General features: G+C 35.6%; 3 protein-coding genes across 5 annotated transcripts; 1 reads left to right on the top strand and 2 right to left on the bottom strand.

Annotated features, from left to right (window-relative positions):
- Positions 1 to 6,710: 6,710 nt before the first annotated feature.
- On the top strand, positions 6,711 to 9,139 carry LOC139860320 (beta-fructofuranosidase, insoluble isoenzyme CWINV3-like). The gene is made up of 7 exons (XM_071849087.1): positions 6,711 to 6,855; positions 7,017 to 7,025; positions 7,111 to 7,967; positions 8,136 to 8,294; positions 8,368 to 8,606; positions 8,706 to 8,796; positions 8,879 to 9,139. Exons 1-7 carry the CDS (start codon positions 6,711 to 6,713, stop codon positions 9,056 to 9,058), a joined length of 1,680 nt encoding a protein of 559 aa, XP_071705188.1. The 3' UTR covers positions 9,059 to 9,139.
- A 122-nt stretch (positions 9,140 to 9,261) lies between these two features.
- LOC139873139 (heavy metal-associated isoprenylated plant protein 19-like) lies at positions 9,262 to 9,694 on the bottom strand. Its single transcript, XM_071861106.1, has 2 exons — positions 9,655 to 9,694; positions 9,262 to 9,542 (listed from the first exon to the last, which is right to left on the bottom strand). Exons 1-2 carry the CDS (start codon positions 9,692 to 9,694, stop codon positions 9,262 to 9,264), a joined length of 321 nt encoding a protein of 106 aa, XP_071717207.1.
- Positions 9,695 to 10,331: 637 nt separating this feature from the next.
- Positions 10,332 to 16,456, bottom strand: LOC139860303 (protein indeterminate-domain 7-like). Of its 3 annotated transcripts, XM_071849081.1 has the most exons (5): positions 16,261 to 16,456; positions 15,915 to 16,153; positions 15,216 to 15,615; positions 12,898 to 13,828; positions 10,332 to 10,417 (listed from the first exon to the last, which is right to left on the bottom strand). In XM_071849081.1, exons 2-4 carry the CDS (start codon positions 16,108 to 16,110, stop codon positions 12,907 to 12,909), a joined length of 1,518 nt encoding a protein of 505 aa, XP_071705182.1. In that variant the 5' UTR covers positions 16,111 to 16,153; positions 16,261 to 16,456; the 3' UTR covers positions 10,332 to 10,417; positions 12,898 to 12,906. The 3 variants fall into 3 exon arrangements, with proteins under 3 accessions (XP_071705182.1, XP_071705172.1, XP_071705177.1); XM_071849071.1 differs by lacking the exon at positions 10,332 to 10,417 and having other exon boundaries at positions 12,769 to 13,828; XM_071849076.1 differs by lacking the exon at positions 10,332 to 10,417 and having other exon boundaries at positions 12,769 to 13,828; positions 15,915 to 16,456.
- Between the last annotated feature and the right edge of the window lie 3,932 nt (positions 16,457 to 20,388).

Genomic DNA, 20,388 nt, shown 5'->3' with positions numbered 1-20,388 from the left:
CATGATGATGAATTGGTGAATGCAACGTTTTCTTGAAAAATATGCCATATAAGACTCCATGCACATAACTTGTATCACGTATGAGCAAACAGCGGAAGACTTCTAGAATCCTGAGAATAAACATGCTTCAAGTGTCAACACAAAGGTTGGTGAGTTCATAGTTTTAATATTACACATAATCCGTATATCAATGTGGATTACAAAAGTTCAGTTGTTTTATTCAAAACGTTTATCAATAGGTTTTACATAAAAGGTGAATCACAAGATTTCAGTTGTTTCATCCGAAACGTTTATCAATCGGTTCTACAAAATTGAGCACCCTGGTAACTAAACTTTAACGTTTATATAATTTGTACCCTCTGTATAATCATCTTAATAATACACGCAAACCAACGTGTACGCTTCTCAAATAGCATACGTCCGTTAAAAGGCTAGCGCTCTAGCTCGAACGGGGATGTCAAGCCCTATGGATCCATATACTACTACTCGCGCCCACCAGTTCTTATAACTGGCAGTTACTAGTTACCAAAGTTAAGGGATTTTCGGTTCAAACTCAGTGTAGAATTTAGTATGTACTTGTATCCATTGCGTTTAAAATAAAGTGCATATATTCTCAGCCCAAAAATATATTGCAAAAGCAATTAAAAAGGGATCAATGAAACTCACGCATATAAATATTGTATATCGGTTAATAAAGCATTTGCATGTATTCTCAGCCCAAAAATGTAGAGAGTAAAAGGGATCTTATGAAACTCACTCAAATCAGTTTTAGTTTTTGTATTCATTTTATAAAACAGCGCATGTATTCTCAGCCCAAAAATATGTATAAAAAGGGATCAATGAACTCACAGTTAAATATTGATATACAATATTGTAGGAAAGTACGTAGACGCATTGGAGATAATAAGTACGAGGTTTGATTCACAAAAATACCCCCGAATATTACCCATAACCTCCTTGGCAATAACCCATATTTTCCTTAGCTCTAGCTTTCTCGGAAACTCGTTTTGAAAAATTACTTGGACAGCACTCCGTCGTAATATTTTATGTACATTATTATTTTTGTATCGCAAAAATAATAACACTAATAATAAAAATAATAAGATTAATAATAATCTTATTATTAATAATAATAATAATAATGATAATAAAATAAACAAATACGGAGTAAAAATTAATATATATGTGTGTGTGATTTATCTGGCCAAAACTCGAGAATTTATAGCACTTGGCCTGAAATTTGGAGTCATGCGACTCGCATGGAAATGGCCTTCTGGCCATGCGACTCGCATGAGGACCAGGGACAGCTCACATCGTTTTGGCTCCTAGCTTGTCGACATAATATAAAATAAATATAAATATATAAATAATTAATATAATTATTTATATATTATATTTTATTCTTGTGCATAGTAGACTAGATATTTTTGGTCCGATAAGTCGTACGTCATCACTCGACTTATGTCCCTGTTCCGGTTTCTCGAACGCATTTTCGTACGCTTAGAAAACTTGCATTTTACATTTCGTGACTCGTACCTTTGTTAAAATATAGCCTTAAATTATTCCTAAACTATACCACTCAAAGTATATCTTAAACTTTCGAGTATTTTGGTCATTTACTTCTATAAATCATCGTCTCGCTATTTGCTAAAATACATTTTTAAAATAGTAAGTCAATTTTACTGTAGCAATTTTTACTGTAGCAATTCACTGTAGCAAAGTCAATTTCACTGTAGCAAATAGTGATTTTCGAAAACACTGTAGCATTTTGAGTAATGTGGCAATTTGAAAACACTGTAGCAAATTAGTGTTTAACTGGTTCATCTTAAACGCTTTAGTTAACTTATCTAAATATCAATTGAATCAATAAACGAATGTTACTATCGTTTATTATATATATGTATATATCTTTTTAATATACATAAATCAGTTTTTAAATACACATTGGAAGTTATTTATAAATAAATTTTAATAATAAATATTTCAACTTATCATATACATTCAAATAGATATTTAAACCAATAAGTTTAATGTACGGTATCAAACAATTAATACATTGTTACCTTTTCATGTTATAGTATATATGTATCTATTTACATATAATTGTTCTCGAATCGTCGAAAATAACCGAAGGGTATTTAAATATATAAAAGTAGTTCAAAAATTTTGAGATTCAGTTTTACAGACTTTGCTTATCGTGTCGAAAATGTTAATCATACAAAGATTAAGTTTAAATTTGGTCAGAAATTTCCGGGTCATCACATATTGACTAACTACAATTTACTCGTTATGCTCACATCGGGGCGGAAACTTCTCTTGCATCACACTCGTACTTCCGGTTCAGGAAATCTTTACTCTAAACTCTCAATGGAGGGAGAGACTCTCCACGTTATACTAGTATTCACCTCGAGGGTGAATAGTCCCGACGAACGTTTTTTTCTTTTTCAGAAACCGATGAGAACTTGCCCCGACGAACGTTTTTGGAAACTGATAAATCTTTCGCGACGCGAATTTTCTTGAGAAACTTGTCCTAACAAACTTGTTCAAATATACCTTACGGAATGTACTCCGTTTCGGACCGAGATCCTCGTTTCACTTCTAGATTTTGGAGTGCCTCACAAAAAGCCTCGGGACCGCGTTTAGACATGAGTACCGCGTACCATCCACAACCCGACGGACCGAACAAACATACGATTTAAGTCTTGAAAACCATAATACGAATTTGTATTACCAACTTCAAATTTTCTTGAGAAACGTCTTTGCCTTTAATCAAACTCTCTTACTACAAAATTTTCATTCGAGTATTGACGCCACGCCTTCGAAACCTTATATGACCGGAAACGTCATTCTCCTTTTGTCGAACCAAGTAAACGATGACCAATTCACCGGGACCGGGATTATTCATGAGCAACCGAGAAAATTTATTCATATTCAAGCAAGACCCAACGCGACTCGTAATCACCAGGAGCTATGCCGATGTTACACGTAAACCTTTCGAATTCCATGGGAAACCGCGTCACGTTAAGAGTCGCACCTTGGAAAGGTGCAATCCGTTTCGGGAAAACGTAGGAAGCTAAATCCGTGATATTTTATCCTTTTGAAATCTTGGGGCGTTTTAGACCCGTTGCTAGCCGTTTAGATTTTCCGGCTCATTTCGAGTCTCCGTTTATCCTACATTCGATGTATCAACTTAAAGACGTGTTTTGCGAAACGAGAACTTGTTATCTCCTTTGATGAACTCACTATCGACGATAACCCTCACTTCCTAGGAGGACCGGTTGAAACCATGAATCGTGAAGCCAAACCTTAAAACAACATACGACCCCGACCTTCAAGTTCGTTGAAATACTCAAGGACGTACCTTCACTTATTCGTAGAATTTACAACGCAAGATCTCGAGTAAGATTCAACAACTACTACTTCCAACTAAATTTCGGGACGAAATTTCTTTTGAGGCGTGGATAATGTAACATCCCGCGTTTTTCCGTTAAATTTAATTTTAACACCGTCTTTTTTTTTTTTAAAACATAATCTTTCGTATTTAAATTAATAGTTTCCGTGAGTAACGTTCATTATATTCCCGCTATTTAATTTTGACATCACCCGTTTACTCGAACGTTTTAAAATATTCGTTTGGTTAATTACCGCACCCGCTTTGGAACTTGAGGGACCAATCTCGTCACTTGGTCAAATTGGGGCAACTAGTCACCACCTCCCCACCTTCCTCACCATTCAATCACCTCCATCTCTCTCTCTTTCTCTCTAGCAAGAACACACACACAAACACCCAATTCAAACATTCATCATCTAAATTCGGATCGGGAAGCAAACTTCAAAACAAATTACATATTCGTGATCCTCTCTTCATCCTCTACAATTTGATACCAACTTCATCTCGTTTGGGTAACATTTCTAAAACTCTAGATTTCTCTAAATTCGTGTTTTTGATTTGAAATGGTGTTAGTTAGTGTCTATGGCTCGTGTCTAGCATGAATATATGATTTACTTGCTCGATTTGTTGTTTTGAGTAACTAGTTTGAGTTTTTGAAATGGGTTTGCTTAATCCTTGATTTTGGATGAGTTAATGTTGTTAGATTGTTAAAGTTCATGTTTTAATTGTGTTACTAGTATCACTAGCTTCGTTTTGATGTATAGGTTGATTTAGAAAACTTCAAAAACCCGATTAATGATTTTGTGATGTTTGACTAGGGTTTGATAGTTCTTGACATGAACTTTTTGATGCTTAAATGCCATGAAATGGTAATTGTTAGTGTTTAGTGGTAATGTGTGCTTCATTACCTTCAAAACGGCATATCATATGTGTAAATTGGATTCCCGGAACTCAAAATGCATTTGATGAACTTGAAACCTTGATTATGAACGTTTAATGCGGTTTTTGGTTGTTGTTAGTGATGAATTGCTTGATAATATGTACTTAGTTGCATTCCTCGTCAAAATACCTTTCCAACGATGTATGATAGGCGTTATAAGTGTTTGCGGGTCAAGTGTTGTGTTAGAAAAGGTTTTGGTTCGTGCACACTTGGAAAAACTGACCAGAATTCTCTGCCCAGGTAGTGGCGCGGCGCGCCACATCCCTGCGCGGCGCGCAGAATCACCTGGCCAGATTCTGACCTCTTGGACCCATTTCACGTGAAATGTTTGACTAGCTATCGACCTCCGATTCACATGAAACTTGTTCTAATATACTTGTATATGAATAACTAGCATAGAAAAATAGTCCGGGACCCGACCCGAACGTGTTGACTTTCGTTGACTTTGACCGACCAAAGTTTGACTTTTTGTCAAACTTAACCAAATGATTATGCAACCTTCCTAACTTGTTTCTGTACTTGTATCTTGCATGAAACTTGACAATTTGATTCACATGCTACATAATCGAGTCGTAACGAGCCATAGGACTAATTGAACACATTTCGCCCGACCTTGTGTTGTAACCGGTCAATTGATATAACTTACTTGTTTAGGTCAAGGCTAAGCAACTTTCATGCACACGTTTACTTTGTGAAGTACATTTATACTCGTGCACTCGAGGTGAGATCATAGTCCCATCTTTCAACAACTTTTATACTTTTAAATTATGGGATGAGAAACATATACAGTTTTATACTACATACTTTTATACTTTGAACACAAGTACAAGGAAACAAACATTCCACAGCGAGTTAGAACAAAAATCCTCAATTCGATTATCATTAGTTACACTTGCAGGGTGTAAGCGAGAACTTATATTGTGTGGCCATACGGGTTTGACAAACCCTCATTACGGACGGTTCGCTACCGTCTACGGATGAAATATATTTTCGAGAAACAGTGTATGTTCTAACACTATTGTGATGGGGTTCTATGGGAGGAAACGTTAAGTCTTGATAATTGGGTGCTCGCGAACAATACTTTTGGAATGCAAACGATTTTGATAATCAACTATGGGAATACTAAATCTTGTGGTTCAAAAACAACGTTTACAAACACCTATGATTTCACCAACGTTTTTCGTTGACAGTTTTCTATATGTTTCTCAGGTTCATACTCGGCTACTTGATACATGCTTCCGCACACTTTGATTTCTTGCTTGGGGTCAAGCATACATACATGCATACGCTAGTGATAGCACCTTTGGATTCAAACTTTTGTTTACATACTTACGCTATTTACAGCAACTGTGTTTTTAAACTAATTATGTCGCAAGTTATTTCATTTATACTTTATGACTTTTGTAAACTTAGACTTGTTGTCGAACGGTTTTGTAAACTAAACTTGCAAGTCTTGTACCTTTCAAATGAATGCGACATAATTTTGGTCAAACGAGTCTCATATAGGGACTACGACCACGCAACGGGACCTAAGTTAACGGCGCCGTCAATAACGGTTTTGGTCGGGTCGTTACATACTTACCATGAAAAAAACTTGAATTGTATAGAAGTTGAAATTGTTAGTGTAGCGCAACCTCTAAAAGCGGTTGTTTAGGCTTGTGCATACCTCGTCTTAAAGCCAACTTGACAACCAACTATTAGACCATAAGCGGGAGGAAATCGGTTTTTCCCTTTGCCACCCGTGGAATCGAATGAATTTCACCGAATGTAATTGACATGCACCTTTGATTTGACACGGAATGAAATTAAATTATGTTCGTGAATTATACTTCCACTGGGCCTTGCATGTTTAAGAACTCTATTTTCGTTTCTCCCAAAATAAATATTCACTTTGGAAATAAAATATCACTTTTCCTATTATACCCTTCATTCACTCTCATAAAAGTATATACATTTCGAACCACCAACAAATATGTGTATTTGAAAGGGTAAAATTGACATTTGAGCCAAATAATATCGATTGAGTACACCAAATTCTTATTATCATGTACTTGTATCATGCATAATACTCAAGTCTTGTACCTTATTAGTATAACGAATAAGGTTTTTCTGCAGGCCACCTGGATATTGAGAGTATTTTTTTTACTCAAATGTATGAGACTTATCCATTTATTGCGTGACGGTTTTGACTCTTTTCCCGCCTCCCAAAATATGTTTCAAGTGAGGTTTGAACATGAGACATCTTAGGAAGAATTCAGGCCTTTTTGGTGCATGCATCAATTTATTTGGTGTATTTGTCCACTTCCCTTCGAAACTCCTATAAATTCAGGTAAACTTCTTACCAACTTCACATTCTACGAAAATACAGTTATCCCAAAAATGAAGGCTACTGTTGTTTGTGTCATATACTTATGTTGTGTGATCCTTAGCAATGGTAAGGAGATTCAAGATACTTCTCAAATTCCAAAAAACCAAAAAGGGAGACCGTCTTTCCACCTTCGACCTCCAAAAAACTGGCTAAACGGTAATCTAGCATTGCATCTCACAAACACATTCAACGGTTTTCATATATGATTTATTTTAATTTAATTTTCAACTTGTTTTGCTTGGAGAACTCACATTTTGTTTATTCTCTCTTTGCACGGTACGTTCTGTATCTTATATCCGGGGCGTTTTACCATACAGATCCTAATGGTAATATCTTAAGTTACTTTGAATACCAAGACATGTTTTTTACACTTAACAAGGTTTTGTTTGTTAATCAACTGTCAATGTGTAGGTCCAGTTTATTACAAAGGAGTTTATCATTTATTCTACCAGTACAATCCTTACGGTTCAGTATTTAAGAAACCAATCGTGTGGGGACACTCGGCCTCACACGATTTAGTCAACTGGATTCATCTCAAAAACTCCCTTATACCGAAAAATTCATTCGACATCAACAGTTGCTTCTCGGGTTCTATAACCATCCTACCAGGAAACAAACCAGTCATTTTGTACACCGGTGTAGACGCGAAAAATCAACAAGTTCAGAATCTTGCAACTCCAAAAAACTTATCAGACCCGTTTCTTATCGAATGGGTCAAATATCCGGGTAATCCTATTATGACTGCACCTCAATGGGTCAAACCAAACGATTTTCGTGATCCGACTACTGCTTGGAAAGGCAAAGATGGAATTTGGAGGGTAGCAGTAGGCGGTGTGAAAAACGATTCAGGTGTCGCGATTCTTTACAGAAGTAAAGATTTTGTGCATTGGAGTTTGCACGATGACCCGCTTTATTATGGTAAAAATACTGGAATATGGGAGTGTCCAGATTTTTATCCTGTGTCGGTTAACGATAGAAACGGGGTTGATACTTCGGAAGTTGATATGAACTTAAAGTATGTGCTGAAAGTGAGTTTTCGAGCGCATGACGTGTACACAATTGGAAGGTATGAAGCTGACAAGGAAAAGTTTGTGCCGGATGGTTTAGGTATTACTGGAAATAGCTCGGACTTGAGATACGATTATGGAAAGTTTTATGCGTCAAAGACGTTTTTCGATAGTGTGAAGAAACGAAGGATACTATGGGGATGGATTAACGAGTCCGATAGTTCCACTGATGATATCAACAAAGGATGGGCTGGAATCCAGGTAACTAAATTTCATATATTAACGACACACATAACAGTTGTATATAGCAGTTGGTTATTTACATTATGATGACGGTTACCTGATTGTACAAGTGTTTTATACGTTACAAAAATCTTTTTTTTAAATGAATATGTTCTTACAAACTTCTTTTAAAATGGGATTTTGTAGTCGATTCCTCGCCGAGTTTATGTTAGTACGACCGGAACACAGCTAATACAATGGCCAATTGAGGAAACTGAAAGACTGCGCGAGAAGCATGTTACTTATTCTGGCGAAAAGCTTAGAGGAAAATCATTACTTGAAATTTCAGGCATCACAGCCTCACAGGTTATCTCTGTTACATATTTCATATCGATCACAGATATAAATTTTCTTACTTATATAATAAATGTGCGTATAGGTTGACATAGAAGTGTCGTTTAAAATGCCAAAACTAGAGGTGACCGAGCTTTTCAACCCAAAGTGGGATGATCCTCAAGTTCTTTGTAGCACTAATACCGCATGGGTCAGTGGTCAAGCAGGGCCATTTGGGTTATTGCTTATGGCTTCTAAAGACTTTAAGGAGCAAACTGCAGTCTTCTTCCGAATATTTCATAATAAAAACCGTTACGTTATTCTAATGTGTAGTGATCAAAGCAGGTACTTTTTTTATTCTCATATAAATTGTTAAAAGTTCACTTGATTTAAGCCGGTTATAAGGTAACATTCGTTACATTTTTTACATTAAACTATTTGCAGGTCTTCTGTTAGACAAGGGATAGATAAGACTACTTATGGAGCTTTTATCCACATGGATCGTAACGTTGACGTCATTTCGCTTAGGAGCTTGGTACGAACTTGTCATATATGTGGCCTTTTGCAAATTATTACTTTCAAGGTTTATAGTTTATGATCCTGTTCGCTCTTTACAGGTAGATCATTCAGTGATTGAGAGTTTTGGAGCTAAAGGAAGAGCGTGCATTACGGCTAGAGTGTATCCACAGTTCTATATGGAACAAGAAGCGCGTGTCTATGCATTTAATAACGGAACTCTTGATGTAGTTATTGAAACATTAGATGCTTGGGGTATGAAAAAGACTAATGGTAACTGATCATTAGAATTAGAATATAGAGAATTAAAGATAATAAATCGGCTTTTAGGTCTGAATAAAGTTCATGTTTAGTATGTTTGTTCCGAGTTCGAGGTTTGACAGTTAATCATAAAAATTGACATTTTCTGGCTAAAGAAGAGGATTTTGTGTATGGTCAGATAACAAAAACATTTGGTACTAGCTACTTGAGTATCACAATCATTCTACATTATCGAACAAGCATTAGGACTCTCGTCGCTAAATATTTTATACAATGTATTTTCACCCAAACACTCCAACATTAAAGGATCTGGGACAGGTTCCCAGTATTCTCCTAGTTCTGTACGCCCTTGTTCAACATCATTAGGAACATCATGTTCATACGACAAAATCAATTCTACTCTTTTTCCCGTCTTCTTTAATTTCTTCAACACTTTTGCTGGATCCATCTTTCCCATTACCACAACTTGATGTCTTGTCATGTTAGTTATAAACTTCTCAACCCCTGCATATTATTACAAACTCATGATATCAATAGTCATGTCATATACTCCATAGTAACCCAAAAAGGTTAGGTTCTTCCATGCTTCTGTACCTGGGAATCAAGACTTATACACCAAAAAAATTAGGTCCATTGGGTCTACTATTTGGGTCCATTGGTTCTCGAGATAGCAAAGGGAAAATGGGTCCAATATGGACCCATCTTTAGTCATTCAATAGTTAGAAGGTGCATCTAGACCCGTTGAAACCCATTATACGAAAAAATGGGTCTCGACCCAACCCCAAACCCGTTTGGACCCGACCCGTTTGAAATTTGTGACCCGTTCAACCCAACCCATGACCCGTTTTGACGCAAACCATTTGGATCTCGACCCAACCCGACCCGTTTCCCTGACTTACTTTTTTTACTCAAATGTGCACGGCCTAGCCGGGTTATCCGTGACCGTTTTTGATCATTTCCCCTGGCCACCTCAATATACCGCTACTATAAAACTTACCTCTTGTGAGAATTCTGAGAATATGAATTATGTGGATATAGTTTGTCCGGAATTTAAGTAGAATTCATCGATTGAAATATGACCAAACCTTTAATATTTAAAATTGTTTCGGCAACCAGCTCTTCACATCTATCGCAATACAATGAGATGTTGAATTCTGCTACTATCACCTAGCAAACATACTATTCAGTTGTAAAGAGAAACTCAATTTACGATTACATACAGTTTATTTATTGATTAAAATTGACGAAGTGGAAATCATCTAGAAAGCTTACTTTATCTTGATTATTCTTATTCCTCTTCCAACACATGACGAATAGCCACTAAACGCTTGAGCAACAAATGAGATGGTTTTCATAACCTCGTCTGTTTTGTGTTATTCCTGCACGTATAATGATTAGATAGCGATATCGATGTGACACATACTCTATTGGCGCATGCCTCAAGAAATGCTAACAAGAGGCGAAGCCAGAATTAGAATTTACAGATGAGGGAGGCTTACTCGATAATCGGATAATTAAAAAAGCTATATTAAAAGGTCATAACATTATATTTGATATTTGAGTCTTGAGGGAGGCTTACAATTATTTTTTGCATAATAATACAAATGAAACTTCGGCCTCGATTGGGTCTTGGGGGAGGCTGAACACCCCTTAGTTCCGCTTGTCTCCACCCCTGTGCATAACAGGGTGTTCATGAATTTTATATTTTCGTACTGAGAATATGCCATTAAATTTGTGGTGTGCAAATGATCAACATTTAACCCAATGCAAAACATGTGATCGGTGTGTTTCGACATAAACAAATGTATATATACACACAAATTCGAATCATGGACAAGTCTCATGAATTTCTATGGACAAAGTTTTCATCATTTTGGATGCAATCAATCAATTTCCTTGTTATGTTATGGTAAAGATTAAAGGGTTTTCTGATCTCATGTAGACATTGTAGAATATAGAGAAAAAATAAAAGGTCATATTATACCTTAGCAATCAAGGAGACAAGATTAAGGAAGAGAGATGGACACAAACTTTGTGTTTCATTAATTTTCTTTATCATATCGTACCTAAGTAGTGATGGAAATAACGGATGATTAAAATTTGAATAGGAAGGATCAAGCTTGAAAGCCAAACATTTTGATTATTTGGGGCATCTATTACTATGTTTGGAAATTAGAGGTTTTCTGTAGATCCTCCCCTTAGGATATCTGAGTTTAGAAATTACAAAGATTAAGAAAAACTAGTTTTTTGGCCCGCGCTTTCGCTGCGGGTTGGTTTCGAAAAAGAAAAGGAAAAAAAAAAGGTACTGTAGCTACAGTAGCGGGTATTCGGGTCGGGTTAGTGGAGTGGGTCAGGGGGATATTGGGTTAGTGGTTTGGGGAATCATGTTTTGAAAAAGAAAAACAAAAGTTACTATTCACGGATGGTGTCAGCGAATCATAGGTTGACACCATTTACCACAATTTATATAAATAACATGAAATCACTATGGAAAAATTTAGAAAAAGTAAGGACACCGTTGTTAGAAAATATATTGTCATGCCTTGTTAGCCCATTACCCATTTGATATTGTATAGGGCCAAGCCCGTAGGGTTAGCATAGTTTGCCTTTTGGCATCCTATGATGATGATGATACAAACGGTTTTAAGTTTAGGGCTCTCATGATCATATTACAAAATGTGTTTTTTTAGGGATTATCACCAAAAAGCCCATTTTCTTGAACTTGTTTGCGTGAGAGCCCATAAAAAAAAAAGTTTGACAATTTGCCCTCGCAAGGAGCAAGATGCCTCTTGCTCCCTTGCGCCTTGCGTCCTTAGTCACACTTGAGAGCAAGGAGCAAGGAGCAAAGTGCATCTTGCTCCCTTGCTCCCAGGTGGAAGCAAGGTGCATCGTGCTCCCTTGCTCCCAAGTGGAAGCAAGGACGCAAGGTGCCTCTTGCTCCCTTGCTCCCAGGTGGAAGCAAGGACGCAAGGTGCATTTGCTTCCTTGCTTCCACCTGGGAGCAAGAGGCACCTTGCTCCCAGGTGAAAGCAAGGGAGCAAGAGGCACCTTGCGTCCTTGCTTTCACCTGGGAGCAAGGGAGCAAGAGGCACCTTGCTCTCAAGTGTGACTAAGGTCGCAAGGACGCAAGGCGCAAGGGAGCAAGAGGCATCTTGCTCCTTGCGAGGGCAAATTGTCAAACTTTTTTTTTATGGGCTCTCACGCAAACAAGTTCAAAAAAATGGATTTTTTGGTGATAATCCCGTTTTTTAATATATCTCACAGTATTACAAGCCAAGAGGATATTAAGCAAGGCCTGATATTGAGGCGTGCAATATATAGCACAAGGCCCAATATTCAAAGGGGGCAAAAATAGCCCAACATTAATTGTGATTGATGTTAGTAATTACGACATTTTTTTTTAGCATTATTGAACTTATTATTACTTCGTATTATTATTATATGTAAAAATTTATTATATAAAAAGTTCACTTTTATTTATTCAACAAAGCTCGTAAAAGTGACATGACAGGCCACAAACTATGCTAACCCTAGGGGTTTGACCCGATACAATATCAAATGAATAGTTGGCTAATAAGGCCTGAGTGGTAACAAGCATATGTAACAAAAGTTGTCCTTTTCCATTTCCCTCTAGCTATGATTGATGACATACATTGGTTTAAAATGCAGGGTCTAAAGGATTAGATTAACACTAAGATTAATTATTACAATGTGATATTTGATTGCTTGTTAGGTAATGATTATGTTCAAACAAAATTTAACACTACAGTCATTTGAATCTTAATGAGATTTCAAAGCGCGATAATAGGGTGAAAAGTGAAAACACATATACCTATATCATCAAATATCAACTAGCTACCTCTTAGCATTACACATTCCAAGGTAACTGATTTTGGTTGTGGTTCAAATCATGTTGCTGATGATGATAAGGTGAAGAATGGCTTAAATGATCCAAACCAACCATACTTAAATAATCATGATCACCATGTGGAAACCCTGTAACACCCAAAAAATCTCTCGTTAACTCGCCGTTCCCACCACCATCACCACATTTTGTGGTTTGGTGAAGACATGTTTCGCTTGATGCTGATGTGCGCCAAAAAAACGGTTCTTGAAAGTGATCACTACCAAGATTAGTCCTTGTGGAACTCAACATATCACTATAAGATTCTTGGTAATTAGCATTTGACCCTAGAGCCATTAAGGAATTAGTATGCAAAGGCATAGTTGTAATTGCACCACTAGAAGACAAATCTCCAAGATCAGAAGCATGATGCTGATGAGCTGTCACTAGTGTTGTAGGTGGACACATGTGATCATGTTGTTGGGACCCACGTTGAAAGGACTGTTGCTGTTGTTGATGTTGTGACATGACAATAACAGTATTGGTACTAGTTGCAGGCTTGCTCATTATCACACCTATTTGAGTTGCCTTTTGAAGCAATGCAGTGGCAGACATGTGAGAAGGAGAAGATGGAGATTGAAGATGGTAATTGTTAATACTAGTTGCATTGTTTGGGCTAATTGGGCTGATGATATTTTGTTGATGATTATTATGATTAAACCATGACGGAAATAAATGATTTTGTTGTAAAGTAGTACTATTAATGTTATAATGTGGATTGAGTGGTGAGGGTTGGATGAAATTTTGTGGTTCAGTTTTGAGTGGGAAATTTATTGGTAAATGAAGTGGGATGTGGTTTGGTATAAGTAGTGATGATGTTGAAGATCTTGCATTTTCTCCTGTTAAAGCACCACAAAAAGCTCTGTGTGTTATGAAGCTGTCCCTCCTGTTGTGATTGAGATGTAACCATAAAGAAACAAGCAATTTAATTTAATTAGCATTCTAAACAAAAAAAGACCTAACTTAATCTTATTTGATATTAAAAATAAATAAATGATACTAGTATGATACTCTCCCTCATACACACATCTCTGAATTAAAGACTACTTCCATGCATTGATGCATACGCATTTTTATTTTTGTTTACTAAAATGATTTATCAAGTTTCTCATTTAACTATTAGTTACATATTTTTATAAATAACATATGTATCTATAATGTTAAAGGTACATTAGATATTTTGAATCGAAAAAAAAGTACTACCTTCGTCCCAATTAGATAGTCCTGTTTTTCCATTTTGAGATGTCCCAAATTAATAGTCCACTTCCATAAAGGAAAGAGGATATTTGATTGATGGATCAGGAGTGAGAAAATATTTCATTGGTAAATAAATGAAGTTAGTGGGATTTTCTAAAACTGTGTGCCCTTTTGTCTGTGAACTATTAAATTGGAACGGAGGGAGTACCATATACCTTTATAAAAAGTCTTATCACTTTTATTATAAAACTTCTTAACTACCACATCCGCACCCGTACTAACCAAACCATACATTATTATTAACACATAACTAAACCATACATATGATAACATCTATAAGCACCCGTACTAACCAACAAATATACACACAAACAAATGCTGTCCGTTATAATTGTGGCGAAGTGTTAGTGGGCCTATGGTGGATCGCATTGCGGTTTCTTGCGGATCACATTGTGGTTTCTTGCCTATGGCTTCTAAGTGGTCTTATTACTATCACGAGATTAGTGTACATACGGATCGCATTGTGGTTTCTTGCCTATGGCTTCTAAGTGGTCTTATTACTATCACGAGATTAGTGTACATATGTATCTTTAATAATAAAAAAAAAAAAAATTAGTTTATTTCTTTTTTTTTAATGGCGGTTAGAGTGGGTCCGAACCCACTCGATCATTTTCTTGGACGAACTATTACAATCTTACCGCCCTCATGAGGAAATCACCTAAAGAATCCATACGGGTATCGCGTGTGGTAAAACCCCCTCGGGTGAGGTGCGACTCAAACGCATAGACGTCCAAAACCTCCTAGACCCGTGAAATGGACCGGTAACCACATGTAAAAAAAAAAAATTGGAGCACATGGGAGTCGAACTCTTATGAGAAGTTAGGTCACCCCAATGAAACAACACCTTGCGATTATAAAGATTAGTTTCTTAGTTACTAATTTGGATTAAGAAACACTTTAGTAATTAATGACTTACTAAAGCAGTTATGACAACAAGTTCTGAACTTTGTAAAGCTTAATAATGAGTGTTAGTTACTTGGCACAAAAGTTGATCAAATTAGTAATAAAGATTTAACCTTGAGAAAAGAGTGCCACAATCGCATCGATACTCTCGAGTGCCACAAATCTTCGAATGAGCTTTCCAATCCGATTGAACAGCATATCGTTTTGAACACTTATCACATTTCCATTTCTTCTCACCATGTTTTCTTGAATAATGTTTTTTAATACCAGTGAGATCTCCAAGAGCCCTTGCAGGTTCATGGTGCACACAGCTAGGTTCTGGACATACATACACTTTTTTCCTAACCACTTCTTGTTTTGATCTTTGTTTCAGCTTCCATGGTAGATTGTGCCCTCTTCTATGTAACTGAAGATTTTGATCTCTTTGAAACCCTTTATTGCAAATCTCACATACAAATCTGTTTGTTGCCATTAGTGTTTTTGGAGACATTGATATCACCTCAGCTTCAGGGTCTTTACATGTTCCATTCAAAAAGAATAATTAAAAATCAATAATCAATAAAGAAATGTTCTTTCACATTTTTAATACATAAAGTTAGAATCTTTCATAATTACTAGTAATTATTTAACAATTTCATGCATGCAGTACAAGGTATGCATTTGGATTACCATGTAACTCATGAAAAAACTACAATCTAGAGTAAGGTATCATATATTCTACTTATTATTATCATAGTATAATAATCTCCAAAGCAAATATTCACATTCTTAGTGCAAAAGTACAAAAATTTAAGTTAATTTAGAATAATTACCTGGATTCCCTGGAAGATTTCTTTTTTTCTTGTTGGTTTGAGTTTGACTGTTTGAATTATTAACTGCAACTGAATTGGCAAATGACTGTTGCACAACAGTATCAACTTCATTCTTGTTACTTGATGAAGATAGGCTTGCTTCATTTGATGCTGATGTTAAATTTGACATACTGTCATCTAATAACATGCCTTTCATCTCTCTCCACCAACTTTATCTCTATCTTATTAAATGTGCTTGACTGAAATTGAAAAAAAAAAAAAAAATCTTTTTTTATTTTTACCTTTGACTAGAAATATCAGAAAGATTGACTAACACCTTTATCTTATTAGAAGAAACTTATCTTACAGATCTATATAAGCAAGAACCATAGAAAGATGTGTTTTTTGTTCTTGATAGTTAAAGGTGGGCATGAAAATTGATGGTCAAACTTCTTCTTGTCTATATATACAAAAGTATATATATAGTCAAGTCTTGAAGATGATGTACAAATCTACCAAATCAAATCCAAAAAAAAAAACAGACTATTTAGAGAGAAAAAGAAAAGATTTAGATCCGAAGATATCTCTAATTTTGGATCTCTTTCAAATAGTAGGCAGCTTGAAGATATCAAAATGAAAACAAAGAAGCAAAAAGCAACCGAGTCTGAAGTTGCATGTTTTTTGTCCTATCCTTTGTTTGCTTTTCATTAGGAAATAAATTGATATTAAATTAAATTAAAATGATATACATTATTGGTTACATTATAGGGATGTAAATTTACTACTTTCTCCCTATCAAATATAGATAAAGTAAATAGAATGCATGGACAAGTCTCAAGTAGGTATTAGATTGTGTGGTATTACTAATATTTAGGCTGATTGATCTTTCAATTTGATTGATTTATATATATATATATATATATATATATATATATATATATATATATATATATATATATATATATATATATATATATATATATATAGAAGGATTGCAGTAATGATGACAAAGTGGGACGGCGATTCAAACAAATTTTATTGACATTCAAAGAGACGGTGCTTTGTAAGTGGTCTTACGTACGTTCGAGATCGGGTCGGGTTTTAGAAAAAGGGGATTTTTTTACTAGTTTAGGAAAGATGGTTTGCGTTCCACCCCGGCGAGAACTTCCACCGGTGACGGGATCGGAATTGAGTCGACCTTTCCGTTCAAGGCTAATGTGGGTGTCGGTGTCGACAACAACATTGGCGATTGTTAGTGTTGTGGCTTAGTCGTTATTTAGTTGGTTGGTTTGGTGGTTTATTTTTTATATCTTGTGATTGTAGTTTGCGTATTTCGTCAGTTCATAGTGAGGCTTGGGTTTAGTTAGCTTTAGGTCAGTTTCGTTGGTTGGGCTAGCTTACAGCTTTCGAGCCTCGTTCGTACTCCTTATTGTATATTTGTTTTCTTTTCTCTTTCCGAGATAAAGTTTCGTAATAAAGTTTTCGGTTTTTTTGCCAAAAAATTATGTATATTTTAATAAAGAAGCGGCTAATAAAGAGGTAGAGCAAATAAAACCGTCCGGCTAGATATAAATATTACGACATCTAAATTTTAAAGGAGACGATACTCACACACTAGTTTTTGATCCACACACACAATTTACTATTATGTCTTTACTTACAATAATAGAGGTTCAATTTTCTAAATAAACTTAAGACTATAACTGTAAGTTTTATAGTAAAAAGTGTGTATGGATCCAAAATATGTGTGTGAGTATCACCTCTCAAATTTTAACTACGATAAAGAAGAAACTTTGATGCTATCTAGAATAGTACTACGTATGATTTTGTGAGATTGGGTGAAGAAAGTTTATATGTAACAAAAATATAGAAAAAATAAAATAAAAAGTAGGTCTTTTACTTAACATAAAATCCAAGTCACTAAATTAAATCCTGCTCAATCACAGATTCACAGGTCATGTTGATTATCTTTCGTAAAAAATAATATAGTAATTTTGTAGTAGTTACAAATACTCATGTGCCACATAAGAAAATAAAAGAAAATAATGCCTATGTTTTTTTTTTATGAAAGCCAAAATAATGCCAATGTATAAGTATGTTATCCCTCCATCATTGATTTGTTTTATGGTAAAATTTGGACTCAACATGTTTTTCTTGCAATTTTATTTCTATATTTCCTTCCTCTGAAAACTTGAGGGTATATCATTTATAAGGATAAGGATTAAATAAAAAAGAGGAATTTTAATAATTTGATTCGTCATAATTATAAACACAATCAAAAAAAGTGTGATCTTACTGTGTCAAGAATCACTTTAAACCTTTCAATCTTGATCTTGTTCCTAAAAGTTGACATAAAGCTGATAATAAAACCAAACTTTTACTACCAATGGCGAATTAAAAGGAGTACACAAGAAAGGAACCAAGCTTTTTGCAGACCAAAGTCCACTCTCATAACTTCCTTTTATTATTATTGAAGAGTTAAAGACTATTTTTAAGGGAGCCTTGACAATGTGATGAAGTTTTGTGAGGTAATACTTACTCAGTTTCAATCTATCCGTCCCAAATTTATTGTCTCCAAACAAAAAACACACAGTTTAAGAAAAAGTACCTTACACATGTACTTTTCTGTTAACTTTTCAGTTTTACCTCTTACTTTTAACCTATCAATTTGTCTTACATGTATAAAGTAGGGGCACAAAGAACTTTATTACATTATTCTTTTCTATTTATGAAAGTGGATAATTAATTTAGAACATCCATAAAAAAATATAATGGACAATATATATGGGACGGAGGGAGTAGTACTTTCTTTTTTCTCTTCAAAATGTCTCAAATCAATAATCCACTTCTATAAATAGTTAAGAATAATGTGAATTTATACCCTTCCTTAATACATGTAAAATTAAAATATACTCCGTATATAAAAAGTAAGAGTAAAACTGTAGAGTGAATAAAAAGTGAAGTGTGATAATGATATGTATTAGGCTGTGTGCTCTTTTGTCTATGGACTATTAACTTGAGACTGAAAGAGTAGCATTGGCATGGCAAATGTACTGTGAAAATGAGAATAGCGGGGAATGGGTGATAAGAGCGTGATGAAAATTGAGAAAAAAATGTGGTGAAAAAAGTAGAAAATGTAAAAATAATACTCCGTAAGATCTTTTTTATTGATTCAGCCCGTGAAGGCATCCATCACACCCAAATATTCTAATACCATCACGCCGCATTAAGTGTGTAAGACCATTTGTAATGGTTGGGTGTGTTGTGGGGTGATGTTGTGGGTTTTTTGATGATTAGGATGTGTTGTGGGAGAGAGTGGAGTAGTGGTGGTGTTGAAAGTTGGTGTTGTGGGTTGGTGTTGTGGTAGTGGAATGCTGATGTGGAATTTTAATTTTCTTTTTATGTTTTTTTTATTGATTTTATTCATTTTATTGTAGCACTCAAATAAAAAGGATGGAATAACGTAAATAATTAAAAGTCATAAACATACCATTACTTAAAAAAAAATTACATACTTAAAAGTCCTAGAAACATAAATTAAATTCATAAAAAAAATACGGAACAACATAAATAGAATCTATTCTCGGGGGTTACCGTCGATGTTCATGTCGTCTTTCATCATGTCTCGAACATATTTTTTTAGATTTTCAAGACGAATCACGTCATCCGGATCTTCCATCGTAGCCGAAGATCTCCCCAACAAATCAACTTGTGTGAGTGCGGTTTGCATAGTGCAAAACTTGTTGAAGTTGGATATCGCACTCGTCTTCCCTTCCGCCACATGTTCCCACTTGTCCATAAACGACTCTATCCTTGACGAATTCGAACTTCTGCCTCGAGAAGCCCCCCCCCCCCCCCCCCCGTGTCCGAAGATTCCGAATTTTTTTGAGCTTTCTTTGCTTTATTTCGTCCCATTGGACGCGGCATCGGAATGTCCCCAAACAACTCCGCCTCAAAGTCTTGCGAGGGGCTAACCGGGTCTCCTTGACTTTCACCAATACCCGTCATATCCACACGATACCCTGTTTCACCTTCACCTTGAGCTTGAGCTCTAGCAACCGGATCATTTGGAATGATCCACTTCGGATGTTGCGCTTGAGATTGTTGCGCTTGAGATTGAGTTTGGAACATTTGTTGTTGTTGCGATTGAAACATTTGTTGTTGGTTTGGAAACAATTGTTGTTGGTTTTGAAACATTTGTTGTTGTTGTTGAAAAAATGTTCATTGTTGTTGTTGTTGTTGTTCTAACGTTAGTGGTGTCAAGGGTGGTTGTTGTTGATTTAACCCGAACAAATTTCGAGTTATATGAGCGTATTGTTGTGGACTTGGCGTGAGTATTGGTTGGTTTGCGATTCCGGGTTGGTTAGCACTCCCGAACACAAAAAGATTAGAAAACGGACGGGTATTGGAGAGTGGTGTTGCGGGTTCTTCGTGATCTTGGTTTCGTGGAATGATTGGTATGTTTGGAGTGTTAGACATTTTGATAAATTTGTAA

This window comes from Rutidosis leptorrhynchoides, chromosome 1 (assembly GCF_046630445.1).
Source record: "Rutidosis leptorrhynchoides isolate AG116_Rl617_1_P2 chromosome 1, CSIRO_AGI_Rlap_v1, whole genome shotgun sequence".
Taxonomy (NCBI): Eukaryota; Viridiplantae; Streptophyta; class Magnoliopsida; order Asterales; family Asteraceae; genus Rutidosis; species Rutidosis leptorrhynchoides.
This window is presented reverse-complemented; position numbering and strand designations above follow the sequence as displayed.